Raw genomic sequence first — 19,716 nt, 5'->3', positions numbered from 1 at the left:
ATCTCTCGGTCTTCTTACGTGTTTTTTTTTTTTTTTTTTTTTTTTCTCTTCCCTAAGTTAAAATACAGATTAACATTTCCTGTTTAGTCCTGAGTCTTATTTTCAACTATTGACAGCCTGCGTGCATAAGAACTGCGCTCGTTTACTGTTTCATCAACAGCATTCGTTCATTTTAAACTTACATACTATTCCTTTTCTGTAGCTAATTGTCCTGCATCATTAATTTTTTTTTGAGCCACTGCTGTTCTTAAATATATATGTTTTGAGTTCTGAAAAAATTCCTCTTATTTGAAGCTAAACTACGGTAGTCTGGTTGTGTCAGGGAAAAAAAAAAAAAAAGAATCTTTCCATTAATAGAAGATTAGTAAATGATAAATTCGCTTGCCATAATTCTTATAAGTTCGCAGCTCCTTGAATAGCTCGAAATTAATAATATCTTGAAAATGCGTTCTCCTTTTATAATTTAAAGGGCAACATCCATATGAAAGCAAAATTTCATGGTTTCTTCTCAAATCATTTCTCTACATTCACAACGAATTTTATAGTATTTTACTACATTCACTTAGAATTTCAAACTGTCTCAATGGAGTTTAAGATTTTATCAGAAATTTAAAGAATTTCCTCCTTTACGCTTATTTCGATGATCTAATTCAACCTGATTCCAACCTATTAAGAGTTTATTATTTGAAAGATAACTTAATTTTCCCTGTTGTGACCAATACGAAATAAAACCAAGAAATCATTCTCGAACTGCAACATCAGGCATTCCTAACATTAAATTATGCCTGCTCGATATGATTGACATTTGGCTTTGAAATGAAAATGGCTGAAAAATATTTTGGTAATATACCGAACATGAATAAGTTAGTTGCTGAATGCTGCAAAGTTTGTTACAAAGCTGTCACTACACTCATTAAAAATGGCTATTTCAATTATAATCGAGCTATATGTATAATATTTTAAATGAAAACGGCAATTTAGCATGAAATCCATTGCCATTTTAAACTACAAATATTTTTCAAACTTCAAATAAAAAATCGCCGATATTTAATTTGTTACATTTTCTCTATAATATATTAGGTTAGTCATAAATGCAGTAGCCATCTATTATTTACTCTAAGTAAGTAGGTAAAGTACAAAGGTCCCTTACAGTACCTATTCAAGTTAACAACGCCTTCCTGGGGTCTAGGTACCGTTCTGTAGCGAGGTGCAAATAGAAAAAGATTCTGTGGGATTTGGGGCTGCACCAGAGCATTCAGTTCTCTGGTGCAACCCAAATAATCGCAAGCTCAACTACTGTTGGGGATGTCACAGGTTGTCTCGTCTTATGGTCCGGAGTATTTAATTGCACATGATATGACTGCATGCTGATCACACATCAAGCTACTGGTTGCTTAGAGATATAATCCATATGCTTTAGTCCTTAACGCATATTCATATGCAGGTCCTATTTATGCTAAAGCTGAGTTCTGAATTAGCCAATTATGCATTTTAACCGATATAGCTGATAATGTGAGTTTTCTACTTTGTTCCGATAAGCTGTATTACAAACTCTGGCTATTGCTGAAATATTTTATAGCATTTACGATTTACTCATATTATTTCGTTGACTTGCTGTTGTACTTAGGTGTTTCATACCATTTCAATAGATGAAACACCTAAGTATAGCCGTGATCTGAAGTGCTTTGATTATTTGCTGTGACCACTTACAGCTAGAAATTCGAACAATAACCATTGGGGACTTTCCTTTACATATTAATTTGGTTAGGATAGTTTATGTTACACAATTCTAGACCCCTTGATGACAGGATTTCCATTATTTGGGTTATGCGCTTCCTTATCTGGCAGTTACTTGTTGCGCATCGAAGATACAGATTCGCATCTAGTTCTAGCCTTGGTCTTTTCAGGTGCAGACTTGTGTTATGGTGCATGTGAAAAGGTACTGTTCTAGATCGCCCTTCTCTCCCATCAAAATCCATCTAGTGTAAAAAGGCCTTTAATGGCTACAGATAAAGTACCACTGCCGGACCGAAAACATTACCTTCCTTACCTATATTTACAAGTTGGCGGGATACAAAAATGCAAGTTGAAAGAAACATTAAGATAGGGAAATTATGAATAAAATTGCCTCTTAAAGTTCATTTCCTAATACAAAAGCGAATAAATCCAGAAAATATTCAAAGCAATCTGGCTGTAGCAATATTTGCCCCATTATTATAATCCAGAATGAATGCCTGCTACGTACTCTTAATAACACCAGCTGTTCTGAGGGAGAAAACACTATAGCTTTTAAACAGTCCGGCTCAAAAACAGTGCCAGATATAAACATAGATATAAAAGACAGAAACTCTGTCCCGTAGATTCATATATCTATATATATCCATAGATAGCTTTATACAAACGCCACACGAATTCGAAGTCAATGAAGGCAAGCTGTTAGCGCCAGCTGACGGGTTCGACACAGGGGCCCTCCTACCAGACACAGGTCAGAAAATGGGGGAGTAAGAAGTGAGAGGGGGGGAAATGTGCCGACAAAACGATATTCGTCCGCTCCTCCTTCTCCCATGCTGTGTCTCCCGCGTACACACACAAAAGGGGAATACCCGAAATAGAAAGTTGAAAAGGTGCCCTCTCATAAACGCGGGGCTTACTTCATTAAGGTTCCCAAGTTGACTTCGAAGTTGCCGGCAGCTGCTTTTGATGCGTATTTCGAATGGGAAGGGAGGATCGGGCAAATGTGAAAGGATAAGTGTTGGAAACGAATGTGCGGAGGATAGTTAATGTTTCCCAGTTACATTGCTGATTGGGGAGCGCTTCATGGTAACGAAGCGCTTAGCCCCTTTTTTAAGAAGAATGCATTTTGTGCATACAGGAACATAATCGCATATTTCGAGAAAAGGAAAACATATATGAATAACATGATGAATATATACTATTCCTTCAATGTACTTTCGCAAGCAAAAGTTCTAATAATACACAATTAAAATGAAGATATATCCACGGATAACAATTTTGATAATTCTATCAAAGACAAATCTTATCGACACAGACACTGAAATTTTATTTAGATTTTCGAAGCCAGGATTAAACGAGGTGACCCTATAAACTTTCCCTGACCATTGTGTAATTAATGCTCTAACGCAGGGCTTTTTAACCGGTGGTATGCAAGAAAAAAATAGGTGGTATGCACAGAAGCAAAGTACTTTTAACTGTTAAATTCAAAAATTAAAACCCCAACATCCTGATTGAATTTTTTTCTCTAACACTCTAACATTTATGAGACCTGAACTTTGTTTAACAATGATGGTGGTAGTAGTACTTTGCAGTGGTGGTATTAAAGGTTTAAAATGTTTGTTTAGATGGTACAAATTAGTCAATAGGTCGCTTATATGTTAACTGAATATATTACTGTATTGCAAAACCTTGTAATAATACTACTGATCAGTAATAATAATAAAACAGATACAACGTATCAATATGTTTAAATTGTACACGTAAATAAAATATTCATCAAGAAACGGTAATAATAACCATGACAATAGTTAATAGCTAGCCAATATGTTTTAATCAATTGAGGAACTATTTACAATCAGAAATACGTTTACACGAATACCTTTCACCAGGCGTCGGCAGCCTTTTTAGGCTGCGGGGCAAAGTCAACCAAAATGTAAGACGACGTTTCGGGTCAGAGGTATTTTCACTTTAAAACAGTCTTTTTTGAAAACACATTTTATTAGGAAATTAATTCCAATAAGCTTTAAAATAAAAGTTATAATTCTAATTATTTTATGAACAAACATAGCTGAAAGAATTTTAATTTTCTCTTCGGCATCTGCGTTGCTCCTATTCTTACTTCAAATAAATTTCATGTGCTCGCATTTATAAGTTGAATTAAATGCGGACAAAATGGCAAAGTCCTTTTTTTTAATTATAAATTACGGATCGGCGTGGCCAAATTTATATATTTAAGTTACAATTATTAAAAATGCTTGTTCGTTACTGAAACTTTGTAATCAAACAAAAATGTTGTTGTTTTTATTTATTTTCAGTTAATTTTTTATGTATTCTTCAAGCTTTCGTTTGATGTTTACGTTTATAATTTATTTTTATATATTGTACTTCGTTTTCGGAATTCGAATGTGTTACTCGTGACCCACGAGTCGTTAGCTGCCGAAGCCTGTCTGTCTGCCTTACACTTTAAACTTAAAAAAAAATTACCGTTTTGGGGGGGGGGAGAGGTGCTCTCTGACGCTATCAAAAGACAACTAAAAATGGTAGAGATAATTTCTCAATTTCATTTTGATAAGTAATTACAGATTTTTGGAAATGATAAAAATAAATACCTTCACATAATTTTTAACTACGATCTTAGACAGCCTCTTAAAACTAGTAAATCTACAGTTCATGTAAACCTAACGCCTAATGTCATTTTCTGGTTAATATTATTTCCAGATAATAATAATAATAATAATCCTTTTTTTCCATCTTGCTGATATTTATCTAAAATCCAGTAAAAAATTCGAATCCGAATAATACAATTCTTCAGATACTATGCATTTTTGTCTCCTTTTCAACTTTATCTACATTTGAGGAAAGGATCCATTCTAATATAACATATAACATCATAACATCCAGTCATTGTAATATACATGTACTAAAACATATAACATCCAGTCATTGTAATCAATATGGAGGCAGTTCCTATTTATGTTACGTTTTTAAGCAATCTTCCGGAAATGTCTACTTCCCGCGTTTTCTAACACTGGAACGTATGACTACCAGTAAAGCCAATTACTTTAAGAAGATATAGTATATATTATAACAGTATTCGTTATTATCTCAGAGCAAACACAAAACAGGAAACCAATATTGAAATACTTACCGTGAGATGTTGAAATAGCCATGCTCTCATTATGTTAGTGGCCACTTTAGGAAATATACCTCTTTTCTTTTGACGTTTTTTACTCCGATCATCGTCGTCATCTTCTCCTGTTCCATCACCAGAGCCGATACTAGCGTCACCTAGATATAAAAGAAAAAAAAGTTATTAAACAAAACTATATAAACCTCAAAGACTTTAACATCACTTTCCTTAATTGAACAAAATTATAAATTATCACTTTTTATCCCATAACCGAACAGTCGTTACTAAGCTTTGCCATGGCAAGTAAATTACTCACCAGATGTAAAATTTCTAACACATGTATTTATAATCCGTATCAAATAAATACCTATTTTTAAGATGATAGAAAATCCCAAGCGAGCATTAATCCAATAAAATGCTTAATCTCTACCAAATCAAGATTATTTTTAAATTACAACTGAGTCAATGAGAAGTCAATAAAAATTTACTCAAATAACAAGTAACGTTTGTTATCAGTATACAATAATTATCATAAATGACTATTTATTTAGTTGATCTATCTGAATTTATAACCGATTATGTTATACGGTATTTCTCCCACAGTCTTAGCATGCCTTCGTGGTGTGATGGTCTGTACGCAGGGCGCGTATTCCAGAAGTCCATGGTTCGATTCCCGGCGAAGGCATTGCTCAGTTTTCATCATTTCAATTATTTGAATTTATAACCGATTATGTTATAAGGTATTTCTCCCACAGTCTTAGCATGCCTTCGTGGTGTGGTGGTCTGTACGCAGGGCGCGTATTCCAGAAGTCCATGGTTCGATTCCCGGCGAAGGCATTGCTCAGTTTTCATCATTTCAATTATTTGATCCCCCCCCCAAAAAAAAACTTATGTCTCTACAACGTTTGATTACAAATGCAGCACTTCCAACAAAATTTTTGCATTACTTAGGATATATAAAAATATTTATGCTGCGCTTTTACATTATATGAATGAGATATAGTAGTTATGATATATGTATACATAATTGCAGGCGTCCCCCCCCTTTCCAAGAAACACTTACAAATTTTTATAAAAGAAGACTTTGACAGAGATTTCAAACTCATGGTATATTGTTCTACTTAGTCCGGGACTCGGTATTCTGTAAAATAATCCTCTGATATTAAATGGTATTGAAACACAGTTTTAAACTTTTCACTCTTAATTTCCTGTCCTTTTATATACCTAGCTGCCAACTTTGAAATCTTAAAAACCGAGATATTCTCGCATCTTAAATCGGAAGTTTCTGGCAGGTGTTCGTGAGGCACAACCACACCATTTCAACAGAAATTCACGCTGATTTAAATTAGCTTTATAATGCATGATTCAGATTATTGAACTGTTTATAATATGATTCTTATGTAAAATATATTAATATTTAATTAGTCGCCCAGACGGTATAGTTTTTAAAGGAGCCAAGGTGCCTACTGCGGTACCGAAGGGCCTGGGTTTCGGAGAAGGCATGGATGTTTGAAAGCGTATAGTATCTATGGGGCATGGGATCACTCCAAATATGCAGCGAGTCAAAAGTCCTCTCGAGAAGCTGGTGGCTGGCAGACCTTCGGACCCGTTCTCTGGGGATGCTCTCCATCAAAACTGGGGGCAGAGCTGAGTAAAGTCGTACTGTCTCCTGTCGTATGGTGCTTAAAGTTCTTGCCAACGACAGGCGTCATTTTGCATTCCTTACCATTATGAATTTCGTGGGTTTATTCTGATATTACTGTCAGACAAGTGAGATAAATCACAAAAAAAGTCTTATATAAGATCACACACCGAACTTTGAATATTTGCCTGGAATAACGAGTTTTGCGTCTGAAAAGAAGAAAAAAATAAATATCCAAACACAGTTATGTTCTTTTTCCTTAAACTTTCTTTCGATCCTGTCACTTCAAAAATATCTAAAATCAATATCCTTGAGGCCATCCAGAGTTATCAAAAACATGTTGCCAATTTCTTTGAACAGGAAGCTTAGGCGAATGTCATTTCATAAAAGAACTATCGAGATAAATGCTTAGATTATGAGACCAAAATGCACCAAATAAAATGATTGCATAACATTAACAATACAAAATAAATAAATAAATAAATAAATAAAAATAAAAATAAAAAATAAAACTAAAAAAAATTCCTACTTATGAGAATTTTTGTTACATAATGGGGCATTACATCCGCTTCATCCAACTCTATAAAACTACAATTCTCTTTAATTCCATACACTTTAACAATCTTTAGAACTCTGTCTTACTGTTGCCACTAATTTTTTGTTAAATATTACAATCCCATTTATCATAATCATGTACTAATATTCATAAGTTGTTATAAAATTAATTTTTACAGCACGTGAGAATTCCCAATAAACGGTCATTATTTATAAGTCTTAATATGAGAATTATATGAAATTTTAATATGTGAAATTTTAAATTTTAATTATCGTTGATATATGAAAACACTCTATTAACATCAAGTGTCATCCACTACAAGTTTAAAAAATGTATTTGAACTCGAGTGGACGAATATATTAACGATTGAAAATTTGAACAAAATATAGGGAGAGTATGAGCTAATAGTAGGAATTTAAAAATAAGGAATCATAAAGAATCATTCTTATTACCAATCTTTTTTTTTTTTTTTTTTTTTTTTTCCCCTCGTCATCGAAAAGAAATAATTCAGCTCGCAGGGAACTCAAAAACACCCACTCCCCAACACGCATACTTTTTTGAATTATTTATTTCATTTATTTTGAAAATTAAAAACAAAATATAGTTTAAATTTGAAATACAAATTAAAATTTTAAATTTTAAATTTGAAAATATACTTCGTTTCTCATTTTCACGGAAACTTTCAAATACGCATTACTTTTAAACATTTTTTGCACAAGAAGTTGCAATTCAACAAACAAACAAAAGTGGGGGGGGGGGGGACTTCTTTCACCTTGAAATTTCTTTGAAAATTTTGAGGTAAGATGTTATTTATGTAGAAGATAATTCTCACTCGAAAAATGTGCTACACCTCAGATCGAAAAGAATAAAAGTTGCTAAAATCTAATCATCGCAGCTTTCACCTTCATGTCGATATGTCACACAAAAGAAAACCAAGAATAATAACCCCTTCCTACTCCATAAGGATCTCAAATGCTTTTAGAAGCCACGTGACACAAGACACCACATATGTGACATTTTGGGCTCTTATCCCTCACGAAGGTATAACCATTATTTAAGGGACCATCAACAAAATAAAAATTTTCTACCAATACCATAACTTCTTGAGAAACTGCTTACTTTTTTATATGGTCTTTTGGATTATTTGGTTATCCAAATTTATTCTGGTTGTGGAAAAAAAAAAAATTTCCTATAGCTATATTTGATGATATATAAAATTTGCAAGCTTGTGAACAGTTTCCAGGGTTTCGATAAACATCAAAATTTTATCTTTTGGCGTAAATTTTCACTTAATCGAATAACAGGAGACACGAACCCTGCACATGCATTTTAGTTTATGTTAGTTAGCTTACTTCTTAAAAACACTAGGAGAGACCAAATAGTTCAGAAGTTAAGTATTGCATTTCAGTGGGCAACTTCGGTTTTTAAGTTTTATATCTATCTAACTTGATTATATAATATCTAATGAATTTAAATGCTTTATAAACCTATAAATAATGATTTATATACAGTGGACTTAATAAATTTCCCCTGAAAGAAACATAATGGCTAAAAATCGATGGATTTTAAGATCTCATCTGCTAAAAACTTATAAAAATTTGTTACTAAATACTGCACTATTAACAGAAAGGTTTCATATAAAATTTAAGATACCCTTTTCTTTAAAGCAATGGAACTTCAAAAGAAAAATTTCAGCAGTACAACTTGATGACATTCTTTAAAATTTACACAAATGTATTTCTTGAAGAACAATATTGTCTTAGCTTTCTCCCTAATCCCAAAATGCTCACGGCTCACGAAATTTTCGGAACGTCCCCTAAAATAACGTCGTCGGAGTTCCATGCATCGTATGTCGGTCCTGTGGGACGGTTCTCCGGGATGTTTTTCCTGGAGCACAAAGGGTGGTGACGTCATAGTCGGGATAGGGTTCTGGAGAAGAGTGAGGAAACGCGATTCGGACAAGCCACGACACCAATAATTAGGTTGACGCTGCGACCATCGACATTTTAAGACTCTGAAAGGTCTTGAACGTGCCTTGGGTACAAGAAGGCGGATCAGTTTTCACACTTACTTTTCCTGTAACACTTTTCTTTTTTAAAAGAATGTTTCAGGCTTACTTTTTTCCCAGCACTTTCTGTTGGAATGTTTCTGGGACAAAAAAGGATTTCCTGCGACAAGGAAGATTATCCGTCACACAGTTCACAATTTGCTGAATTATAAATATCTTTAAAAATTCACAATTAGGCTTTCGGTAATACTGAATTTTATATGTGCTATGCCTGCTTGAGATATCTGAATTCACATTTTTTGTTTCTAACTCTTTAACGACCCTATAGCATTTATTGGTAATAACATAGGATCAACAAAAAGTAGAAATGTGTTTTTACGTCCGCCACATTTCCCTCCTTCAGATATTAACCAAGAAATACAAGACATAAGGAAGGTAAATTCGAGGATTTTTAGATTTTCATTCTTTTTATCAGAAAGCACAATTTTTTCAAAAGGCCTGCCCAGAAATGTTAGATTACAAAAATAGTGCAAAATCTAACAATAATCTTTAAAAAAAAAACTGCCAATTAAATTTTGAAAAAATAAATAAATAAATAAATGAATAAAATTTTTAAAAAAAATCTGAAAGTTTTCAGATTTTACATTACGTCCAAAGGGGCGTTTATTTAGCGCTTTGCTTGCTACCTTTATTTATTAAATACTAAATCCGCGTAATTAATGGCCTCAATTAATTAGCGAATGATATATTAAATATCATGTTTTTCGCACTTATACCATAAAATTCAGTTCAATACTAATATCGCAAAATAATTTTAAAATAAGCATATCTTTAGAATTTCCGGTTTCGCGCGCTGGAGATAATTTTTTCCCTCTTCATTTTCGTACAGTGTTGCCACTGCTTGCTTTGAAATCGTTTTAATCAAAAATTCGTTAAAATTTTATAAAATATGAAATACATAATAAAACAAATTCCAAATTCTAGATTTGGCCTTCCAGATTCCCATATTCGTGTGGAAACGTACGTTATTCAAAACTGGATGACTCTAAGTACCGTTGTTTTATCACAATGCGAGAAACATACATACATTTATGCAGATTTTTCATTATTTACCTGCTTTATGTGGTTTTTTTAAGATATAACTTGGCTAACTGAAACGCTATTTAAAATAACATCGACAAATAAATGTTCACTTTTATACCAGTCGCCAACTTCTAGCCAAAGTCTACGAACATCCTGTCAATACAGTGTGGTCACAAATCCCGGCGAATACCTCGTTCTCCAGCATTCCAGGCCATTTCGGATCGAAGTCTTCCTTCCGCGTAATTAATGGCCTCAATTAATTAGCGAATGATACAGGAGTGACAATACGGAAGGCTCCTCATTTGTGACGGAATTCGACTGTCCAGGAAGGGGAGAGTTGGAACGCTGTTTACATTGCCTGACAAGGAATAGATAGATATCGAAAACATAAAATTCCTGCACACGCCTGCTGTGCAAAACTGTTAAATTAGTGGTCAATTTGGAATTTATTTAAAATAAAAGCACAATGATACAACGGCAATATCAAGACCTAATAGTATATCTCTGAATTCTTCAGGAAATGCATAAATAGAAAATTCAGCGCTGTAGTTAATAACTATAAATTCAATTTTCAATAAAGAATAATAATATCTCTTTCGAGTACAACAGATCTACGAATAAATTATTTACGTGATTTAAAGTGCTTTGGAAAATTTATTCCAATTCATTCAAATCACAGAGAAAAAAAAAAAAAAAAGAGAGAGATAAAATTCCTACCAATTAAATTGCGTTGTTAATAATAATGCATAATACATTAATAGTAGAAAGCTAAGAGCACAAACGATGAATTATTTGCGTGATTTAGAATGGCTGGAAGATACATTTAATAAAAATTATATTTGGAAATCCAACAGAAGATTTTTAATTAATTAAAAATAGTCTTTTTCATGCAAAAATGCTTTCTTATTACTGAGCAACGAGTTAAAAATCTTATTCAATTAAAAGGAATTAAATTTAGCAAATTAAAAGAATTACTCAATTTGTAAAATGGCTTTGTCGTGCATATATTAAATTCGATTACTTTATTTAATGTACTTTAATATGATTTTCGTATATTTATCAAATAGTTTCAATGTAGACGTTTCCATGTAATTTTATGAGGATTTTAGCCGATTAAAAATTACAAGACGAATTTCATACCAAACTTTAATAATTTATTTAACTCATAGCACATTCTTATGTTTAGCAACTACACTATTAAAATTTGTGCGCTTCTGTCTATTTGTTTGTTTGTGGCATTATCTCCTCCGGAACGGCGGGGAGTTGAGTTTCGAAAGAGGTACCCCCGGATTCCAAAAATTCGTGGGAAGCCATTTCGACCATTCTCATCTTCGTACGACTTTAAACAGCCGAGATATTAATTAAAAACTCTGAAAACGCTAATTCTCGCACTCATTTTCCGAATGGAAACAGTCTAATCTAATTTATGTCGAATAGTGTTGTCACAGCTCGCTTTAAAATGGTAGAGTCTGTTAAGAAAGAAATTGTAAGTTTTACAATATATGGAATAAAAATTGCATTGCCAAACATTAAATATGTCCTTATTATATAATATCATAGTCTAACGTTGAAGAAAACACGCCATTGCATGTGACGTCATTGTAAGTCGAACGTTTTTCGTTAATGTCATCACTTAATATAGATAGCTGCTGTTGGCAACTTTTTTATTTCAGGCTAGGATAATTGACACGATATATTTTGCCACGTTAATTCTTTTATTGATGTAGAGAAAATGTTGTTATATTACATTAAATTTAAATCATGACATTATACGTATGCATATTAACCCGATGCGCCATAAGTTTTTGTTTCCTGGTTTGGCAACAAAAAAATTATTTACCAATTGGTTGTTGCTTGGAAAGAATGAACTGATTTCACACCATATTGACATGCTTTTACACATTTTCTTTGCAGGTGTACATAGAACATATAAATTCTGCTTTGGCCACCGCTAGTCTTTAATAAAATTTGCTGAAGTGAATATTAAAACAACGATGCAGCATTTTCATAAAATTTAATCCAACTCTAGTGGTGGTTTCATGCAGGTGGTTAAATCTTGCATTAAGTTCTAAATTAATTAACTCAATTTCAAGAAACTGTCGTTAAGATAATTTTTATTCAGTTGCACATACTTAGTAGCGTGAAGACGATTTAACCCAATAGAACAGAGTGTTATTTGTTACTTCCATCTGGATGTTTCATTTAATCACGTAATCAATCAATTTTAATGAACTCCATCAATTATTTTTAACAGACTTTTCTTCTCTTAGTCAATTTTTGCGCAGGTGTTTACATTTAATGTCATTACATAATTAATTTTTCTGTTGGCTTTTAACTTAGTGCCGCTGTTTAGGATGCCATTAAAATTTAATATCCCGATTTCATGTCGTTAAATGAACACGTTTATTGTCAGATGTTTTAGGAATGAATGTGCTTACAAAAATTACAAAAATCAAATTAAACTTTCTTAGTTTAAAGCTTCTAAGAGTTCTAAACATTTGAAATTAAAGATAAATTAAATTTACCTAATTTTTTGACTATCGATACAGTTTTATACGGAATTATTAAAATAAAAATATTATTCAAATAGTAACAAATAATTTATTTCTGAGTCGATATATATATTCTTTGATTCTTAGTTTTTCATTACCGATACTTCTCAGAGAAGGCTATGAAATAATGAAGCTCAAGCTTTGAATTCACTGCCATATTCGTTAGTTATCTGAATTCCAAATGAATTTTTGCAGATACAAGCAGTTCTGCTCCTTTTGACGAATAGCTACAAAAAGATACTTAAAATATGCGAGAAACCTTAGCATTAAAGTACATATACTGCTCTCTAAGTACTTGTACTCTAAGACATTCTAAAGTATTAAAATACTTACACTCTTAGAAAAATATTATAATCTCGAATCACGTTTCAATGATTTTATCAATATATAAACAAAACAAAAGAACAAACAGAACTATACGAAATAGTAAATTTAATATCATTCAAACTAGAGATAACCTTCATAGTAGCTCTTCCGTCAACAATTATACGAAATAATTTATTATTATAAATGTTAGAAGAGGTTTCCTTCTAATAATTAATTATAATTTGCGTATCTTATCAAGCTAATTACTGCAGGATTTAACGTCAGGGTCTTTCTAACTTCTGAAAAAACAAAATAAAAAATATTTTTATTTATATTAAAATAATTTTAAAATGCATAGCTACCACTATTAAACGTAAAGGAAATGATTATGTGTCGGGTACGTAACATATAGCACAGAAAATTCCTTTATTAATGACAGTAATATTTTTTAATTTAAATTAATTAGCTAGATTATTAAAAACAAGAATAAGAATTAAAATGTTAAAAAGACTCCACTAAACACTCAATGTTTAAATTTTTATGAAAAAATAAAATATAAATTAAATATTTCACACATAAATCATATAATAGAAAATAGACACCTTTTTGCAGTTTATATTTTTAACCCGAATTCCACCCAACCCCCTCAAATACGTTGGCAATCAATCTTAAGTTCAAATCTTCTCATGTCTTAAAACTTTCCTGTTTTGTTGCACTTTGCAAATGTTTAGCCTTCTTCAATAAAAATAATCTCTATTCATAAAGGATACACTAAATTAATTGGATAACGGTTACAGCATATTTTTACTTTTGCTAGGAAAATTTGTGCAATGCATACACTTTTTACAGTGACTCAAAATATTAACACACAATAGATATAAAATGTACTTCGTATAGCCCCGTCGTAAACCATATTCAATTCAACCAAAATGTCCTCAACTCCAGTGTGAAACGAAAAGGAGGACACCATGTCCTAGAGACAAGTTGGTCCTATCCTAACAGATGCTCTAGCCTTAGGGGTGCATCTTTCACTAAGACCCACTTTTTGCTTACATTTTGTTTGGCTTCCCGGATCGAGGTGTCAATTTTTAAAAGCAAAATTCTATTCCCTAGGGTTCTTCACTTTCCAAGAGGAAAAGGGGGAAAAAATTGGAATAAATCCATAGAATAATGGCGGCCTACAGGGTTGCAGATTTCTGTCCTGCAGTGCGGGGTTCCGGATATGGCGATTAATCGCATCTCGAAATAATAATTGATTTTATATGCCATACTTCAATATTTTACTTTTTTTAAGAAAGAAATACTTTTCTGTTTTGAATTCTACATACAGTCTACACAATAGGGGGGGGAACTGGAATATGCATCAGAGCACGTGATATGGATTTTATGCAACATCGGATAAATAAAAACCTCACACGGTTTTTAGGAGCATAACTGTAGAGAAATAATTAGCAAAACAGTAAAACTGTGAAAATGTGAAAAAATGATTGATGCAAATTTAACCCTTTGCGGCACAGTCTGGACACACCTAAAAATTTCCTTCTGTACGCTCAGAAAAATTGAATGAAAAAGGATTTATAAGTTACTATAGGTTACTCTGAACCTTCTTTATTTATAGTAGATAGCAGCTCAACAGAAACCAGTCCATATATTTTAGCCATGTTTAGTTTTGTAAGACCCTCATTTTTCAAAGAAATCTTGAAGATTTTTTAAGGGTATAAAAGGAATTGTTTGAAAAGAAATTTCTATGTTATTTTTTTGGCTGTATGCTAATCTCCTTATTCTATATTAATTTTAAATTTTTACTTTGAAATCTTGCCTAAAATCAAACGGCGAACCCTAGGTGTGCCCAGACCGGGCTCACCGATAATCTCGGACAACTGAGATTCTGTATTCTTTGTTTCTCCACATCTCATCGGTCAGTTCATTGACAACAATGCTCGTTTCAGCACTCTTTTCGAAGCTCTATTCAATCAGTGTGCCCAATTGGGCACAACCACAGAATTAAACGATAAGTGCTATCTTCACAAAATTTTACTTGTGTACTCCTCTAGGCCTAATTAGACTGCCTACCTTTTTTTTTTTAAATCAAAAATCCGACTTTAAAAGGTAGAAAGCCGGAAAGGGTTAAGAGCTCACAAGCACCAACAGATTTTTAGATGGTTTTTCTAAAAGTTAAGAATATTTATTATTAATTAACAAATACCAGATTTAAAAAAAAGTTATGAAGTGATAAAAGCAGCCAGACTACAGACTGATTTCAAAATTAAGACAGTCCGAATCTTTATCATGAGAGCGCCTGTGAATTTGTTTACACATATAACACGAAAGCATACAAATGAAGTTTTCTTACAGGGTGAAAGGTTCGTTGAGATGATAAAAAGTTAAAATATCTAGAAAATACACCACAGAAATAAGAATAAAAACATTTTATATAGTGACCTAAAGTTTGCAAAAGTGCCAGAAAATGTAAATAAAATCAGACTGATAAAGCATAATTAAAAACAATACAGTAAAACAACGATTTATTTTTATTTTTATCTATTTATTTAATTATTGTTATTATTATTTCTTTTTTGGAAAAGGGACTGCATTTTTGAATGGTGACTAAGTTACTATTTTATAAACTACGAAAGATGTGAGGTTTTTGTATATTTTCGTCCTTTAAACAAATTAAAGTAGGGATAGATAATTTTCGTCATTTAAAAGAAACATCATTTGCGTTGGACAGAGTTTGAAAAAATTTAAAAGCACTTGTAAAAAAATAGTTCTTTTCAACGTAACTTAAAACTTTTGCAAATTTATTTAAAAAAAAAACTTTACCCCATTTAGAAATTAACTATACTACAAATAATATCTTATTATAAATAATATTACACAGTTAGGAATACGATTTAACGTTTACACGGTTAAAAGTTTTTAAATTTGATTTTAAGTCAAGAGAACATGTCAGAAGAAATGCATGAAACTTAAATCGATATATAATTTACGTGATGATAGGTGATATTTTCTACTTCTAAGCTTCTATATATACTTTTAAAGTAAGGCAGATGGTATATTTCCTTGGCCATACGGCGATTTTCAACCATCCCCTTTCTGTGCGGAGGACGTAGTAGACCTCTCCAAACGCCACGAGATGAAGCGGATGACACTGCCCCCAAGAGCAAACGATACGGTCCGGCACTTTGCATAGAACCTTCCATTTCAAGTGTCGAGAAAATTGCAGCTTCCGAGTTGACAGCCTGCGTTTAACTCAATCTCAAGATCCTTCGCTTCCTCTCTCAGAACTGGATTTGTATCTGGATAGCAGAGCTCTACTTTTGTCTTCTCCCCCCTTTTACTGGAAAGGTCTATGCCCTAAAAGTGCACATACAAGGAAGATATAAAGAAGGCTATATAATACATTTTACTTATCTATGTAAGATGCTTAGGCATTTATGTGCATATATGCAAATACTTAGTATTTCAGAGATCCGGCTGATGCCAAAATGGAGGATCTTATACTGTTTTAAAGAAAACATGTGCAAGAAAAATTGGTCTAAGAAGATACAGAGTTCGAATCCGAAACGATTTACTTAGAAAGCTTTGAACGAATGCTTTATACAAATAATCATCGCGTTTTTCTACCTATCTGAATAAAACGGACGTCTTCTCTTAACGGAACCGCTGCATGATGACGCCCTGCCATAAAGTTGTCGGCACTTTTATGTTAATGTTACCACCAGTTAATGTTGTTCATCTTCTTCAATGGCTCGACAGCCCTGGATGGGCCCTAGCCTTCTCCAGAAGTCTTCTCTAGGCATCTCTACTTTTGGCAACTGTTTTCCAGTTTTTAACCTTTAAAATATTAAGATCTTTTTCGACACAATCAATCCATTTTATGGGGTGCCTGCCCCGAGGTCTATTTCTCATGGGCTTTGCCAGAAAGATTTTCTTGTAGAACGATCTTTATTCATTCTAGCCAGATGATCAGCCCATTTAAGTCTCTGCAATTTGACGAATTTTATAATATCAGGTTGTTTGTAAATTTTATAGAGTCAGCTCTTGTACATCAAGTCAGAAATCTGCACAAGGATTCTCGCAGCGCGATAATGTGACAGATCATTAGTGAAAAGGAGAATTTCCTAAAGGAGTTGGAAAGATTTCAATAAAAAAAAAAAATAAACCTGAGAATTATGCATATATATATGATTGCAAAATTTCCAAGATTTGTTACTCCAAGCATTTATCAGTACAGTGTGATAAAAGAACGAAACAACTAGAAAACTATAAAATTTTGAAATTTTATCATCAGAGAGCGGTAGGTGTCAATATTTAGCAAAGTGAACTAAAAGAAACCAGTTTTAATACTTAAAAAAATCACTGATGATGAGTACGTTTCTCAGTTTGTAATATTTTATTAAAATTGCTCGAAAGATTGCTTTTATAGGAATTCATTGATAAACTCGAAACATTTACTGAAATTACTTGATATTATTAAAGAATTTAAACATTCGAAAATAGTAAGTGTTAGGATTTACAAGTCCTTGAACATTTAAAATAATATATATGTATGGAGACACATTCACGCGCCCTCAAATTATGACATAATAGAAATCATTACCTCTCTATGTTATAACACGGGATATAGTAATTAAAACAAGTACATGCAGAATAAATATTTTAACTGATGGCATAATAAGACAATGAATCCAAAAATAAAAGATATATTAACCTATACTTTCAAAATTATTACTATATAACTCCAATATACAAAATACTGATTTTCAGAAATTTACGTATAAATAATTTCGAAAATGACTATAACAGAAAGTAATCAGATAATAACTGCTATAAGCTTAGAAGATAAAAATATTTTTTTGAAAGATTTAGAAATGTTTTTTCTGCTTTAATCAGCAAAAAAAAATCCTATATTTTTGATGATATACTCGCCTAAGCTCGTCTACAGAAGCCTTAGAAAAACAGAAGGTAAGCATTTTACGGTGACTTGTACAGCTTCAGCGGGAAGAATGCAACTGAGTGTAGTCACAAAGGATACATAGAATCAATATAATCACAGGAATATTTAACTTAAATTCAAGAATCAGTTTCAACAGTTGAGATTTCACGTTTCATAGGACATATAAATACATGCTTAAGGTGATGCGGGCACAAAATATACATATTTTTCTAAGGATTTCTTGTGTCTTTATATACTTTTTTCTACATATATTTCGATCTTCATATCGTTTTCTTAGTAAGTTCAGTAAAATTTTTATTACTTGACAGGAAAATAACAATGCTTTTTCTTTGATGAAAAATTACTTTTTTCAACAAAAGTACATTTTTTGTGCATTTTCAGGTAGGTATTCGACTGAATTTCAACATAGTTCCTTTTTCGAAACGTGTGATACAAATTAAAAATGTGATTAGACTTGAGAATTGAAGACTACGAAAGCAAAAGTTAATTATATGCATCCTGCAAAAACTGAAATCTGATCCATTTGCGAAGACCCTCATCATTATGCACGTATTCCAGAAAGATGAAGTTGTACCTCGGTGAATCTTAAATTGGGAAAAATATCAAACTGAATTATCCGGTTCCAGACAGGTCTAGAACATTAATTTGAAATTCAGCAATTTCAGGCTGCTTCAGATTGATTCTAACAGTTCAGAGCACAATCGTGAGAAACAACTTTCATACATTATTATTATGCCATAAATACAAAATAATTGAAAAAAAAACCTACGTAAAACGCCATCTAACACTTTTCATCTTTAAACGAAATGTTGAAATTCCAATACAGCAATGAGGTCATTCTTGCATATAAATATTAACGAAAGTTACTTTTGTTTAAAGACTTGATGGAGGGAAACTCAATTCATAAATGAATATTTACAAATAATAAAAGTTTATTAAACAAAATTCCTAAGATTAATCCGGTTCACCAATTATATATAATAAAATTACAATATAAATTTTGAAAAAAAAATATATATATAAATAATTTTTTTAAAAAATAAATAAAAAATGCGAAACAATATAAGAAAAGTATGAAATCCTAAAAATTACCATAAATACTTAAAGTAAGTGTTTCTCTACCAGTTACATAATACTTGACGTTAGGAACATATTTTATTAATTACTAGAAAGCTGTAACTGTTCACAAAACTGATTGATTAAATTTGAAATGTATGGTAAAAATATGTGCTTCACCAAACAGTAACATTCTCAGCTATTTGCGAGAGCACGAGGAAGAGCAGTGGCAACACACTGCTTTTAAACTGATCATTTTATTTGCGATAGACTGGTTAAATCTGACAGATAAATTACGGAACTTTTGTTTTGTCAAATGACAACAACGGAAGAAACTGCTTAACAGCGACAGCGCGTAGAAGATAAAAGTTAAGGGGCAATTTGCAAAGGAATGCTTCACTGTTCCCCTCGTTTCCCTCAAGTGCCAGTTCCGAAACATGATCGTAACTGTAAATTTAATTTTGTCAGAACAGGATTTCGTATGTTAAGCAAAAGACATACTTCCTCATAGGTACAACAATATTCAGTTTCCAAAAATTTCAATTCAAAGTTTACTATAAACCGTACAGAGCTGTGACAAAACAATGCCACGTCATATTAAGTATCACATGCATTAAACCATTTTTTATGAATGAAATTTTTCCCTTGCTACAGTCTTACTTTATAGGCACTTCATAACAAGCCTCCCT

At 32.2% G+C, this 19,716-nt stretch overlaps 1 protein-coding gene across 5 annotated transcripts in view; it reads right to left on the bottom strand.

Moving 5' to 3' along the window:
- The window catches only part of LOC118181208 (homeobox protein Meis1-like), a 476,047-nt gene that overhangs the window by 184,611 nt on the left and 271,720 nt on the right, over positions 1–19,716 (bottom strand). For all 5 annotated transcript variants that reach the window (XM_085823298.1, XM_085823297.1, XM_085823296.1 and 2 more), the window contains exon 7: positions 4,883–5,022. In XM_085823298.1, coding sequence (XP_085679424.1) covers positions 4,883–5,022 — 140 coding nt within the window. The remainder of the gene's footprint in view (positions 1–4,882; positions 5,023–19,716) is intronic.

This window comes from Stegodyphus dumicola, chromosome 9 (assembly GCF_044657685.1).
Source record: "Stegodyphus dumicola isolate Sdum_Otavi_A_Nest chromosome 9, ASM4465768v1".
In the NCBI taxonomy this organism is placed as follows: domain Eukaryota; kingdom Metazoa; phylum Arthropoda; class Arachnida; order Araneae; family Eresidae; genus Stegodyphus; species Stegodyphus dumicola.
This window is presented reverse-complemented; position numbering and strand designations above follow the sequence as displayed.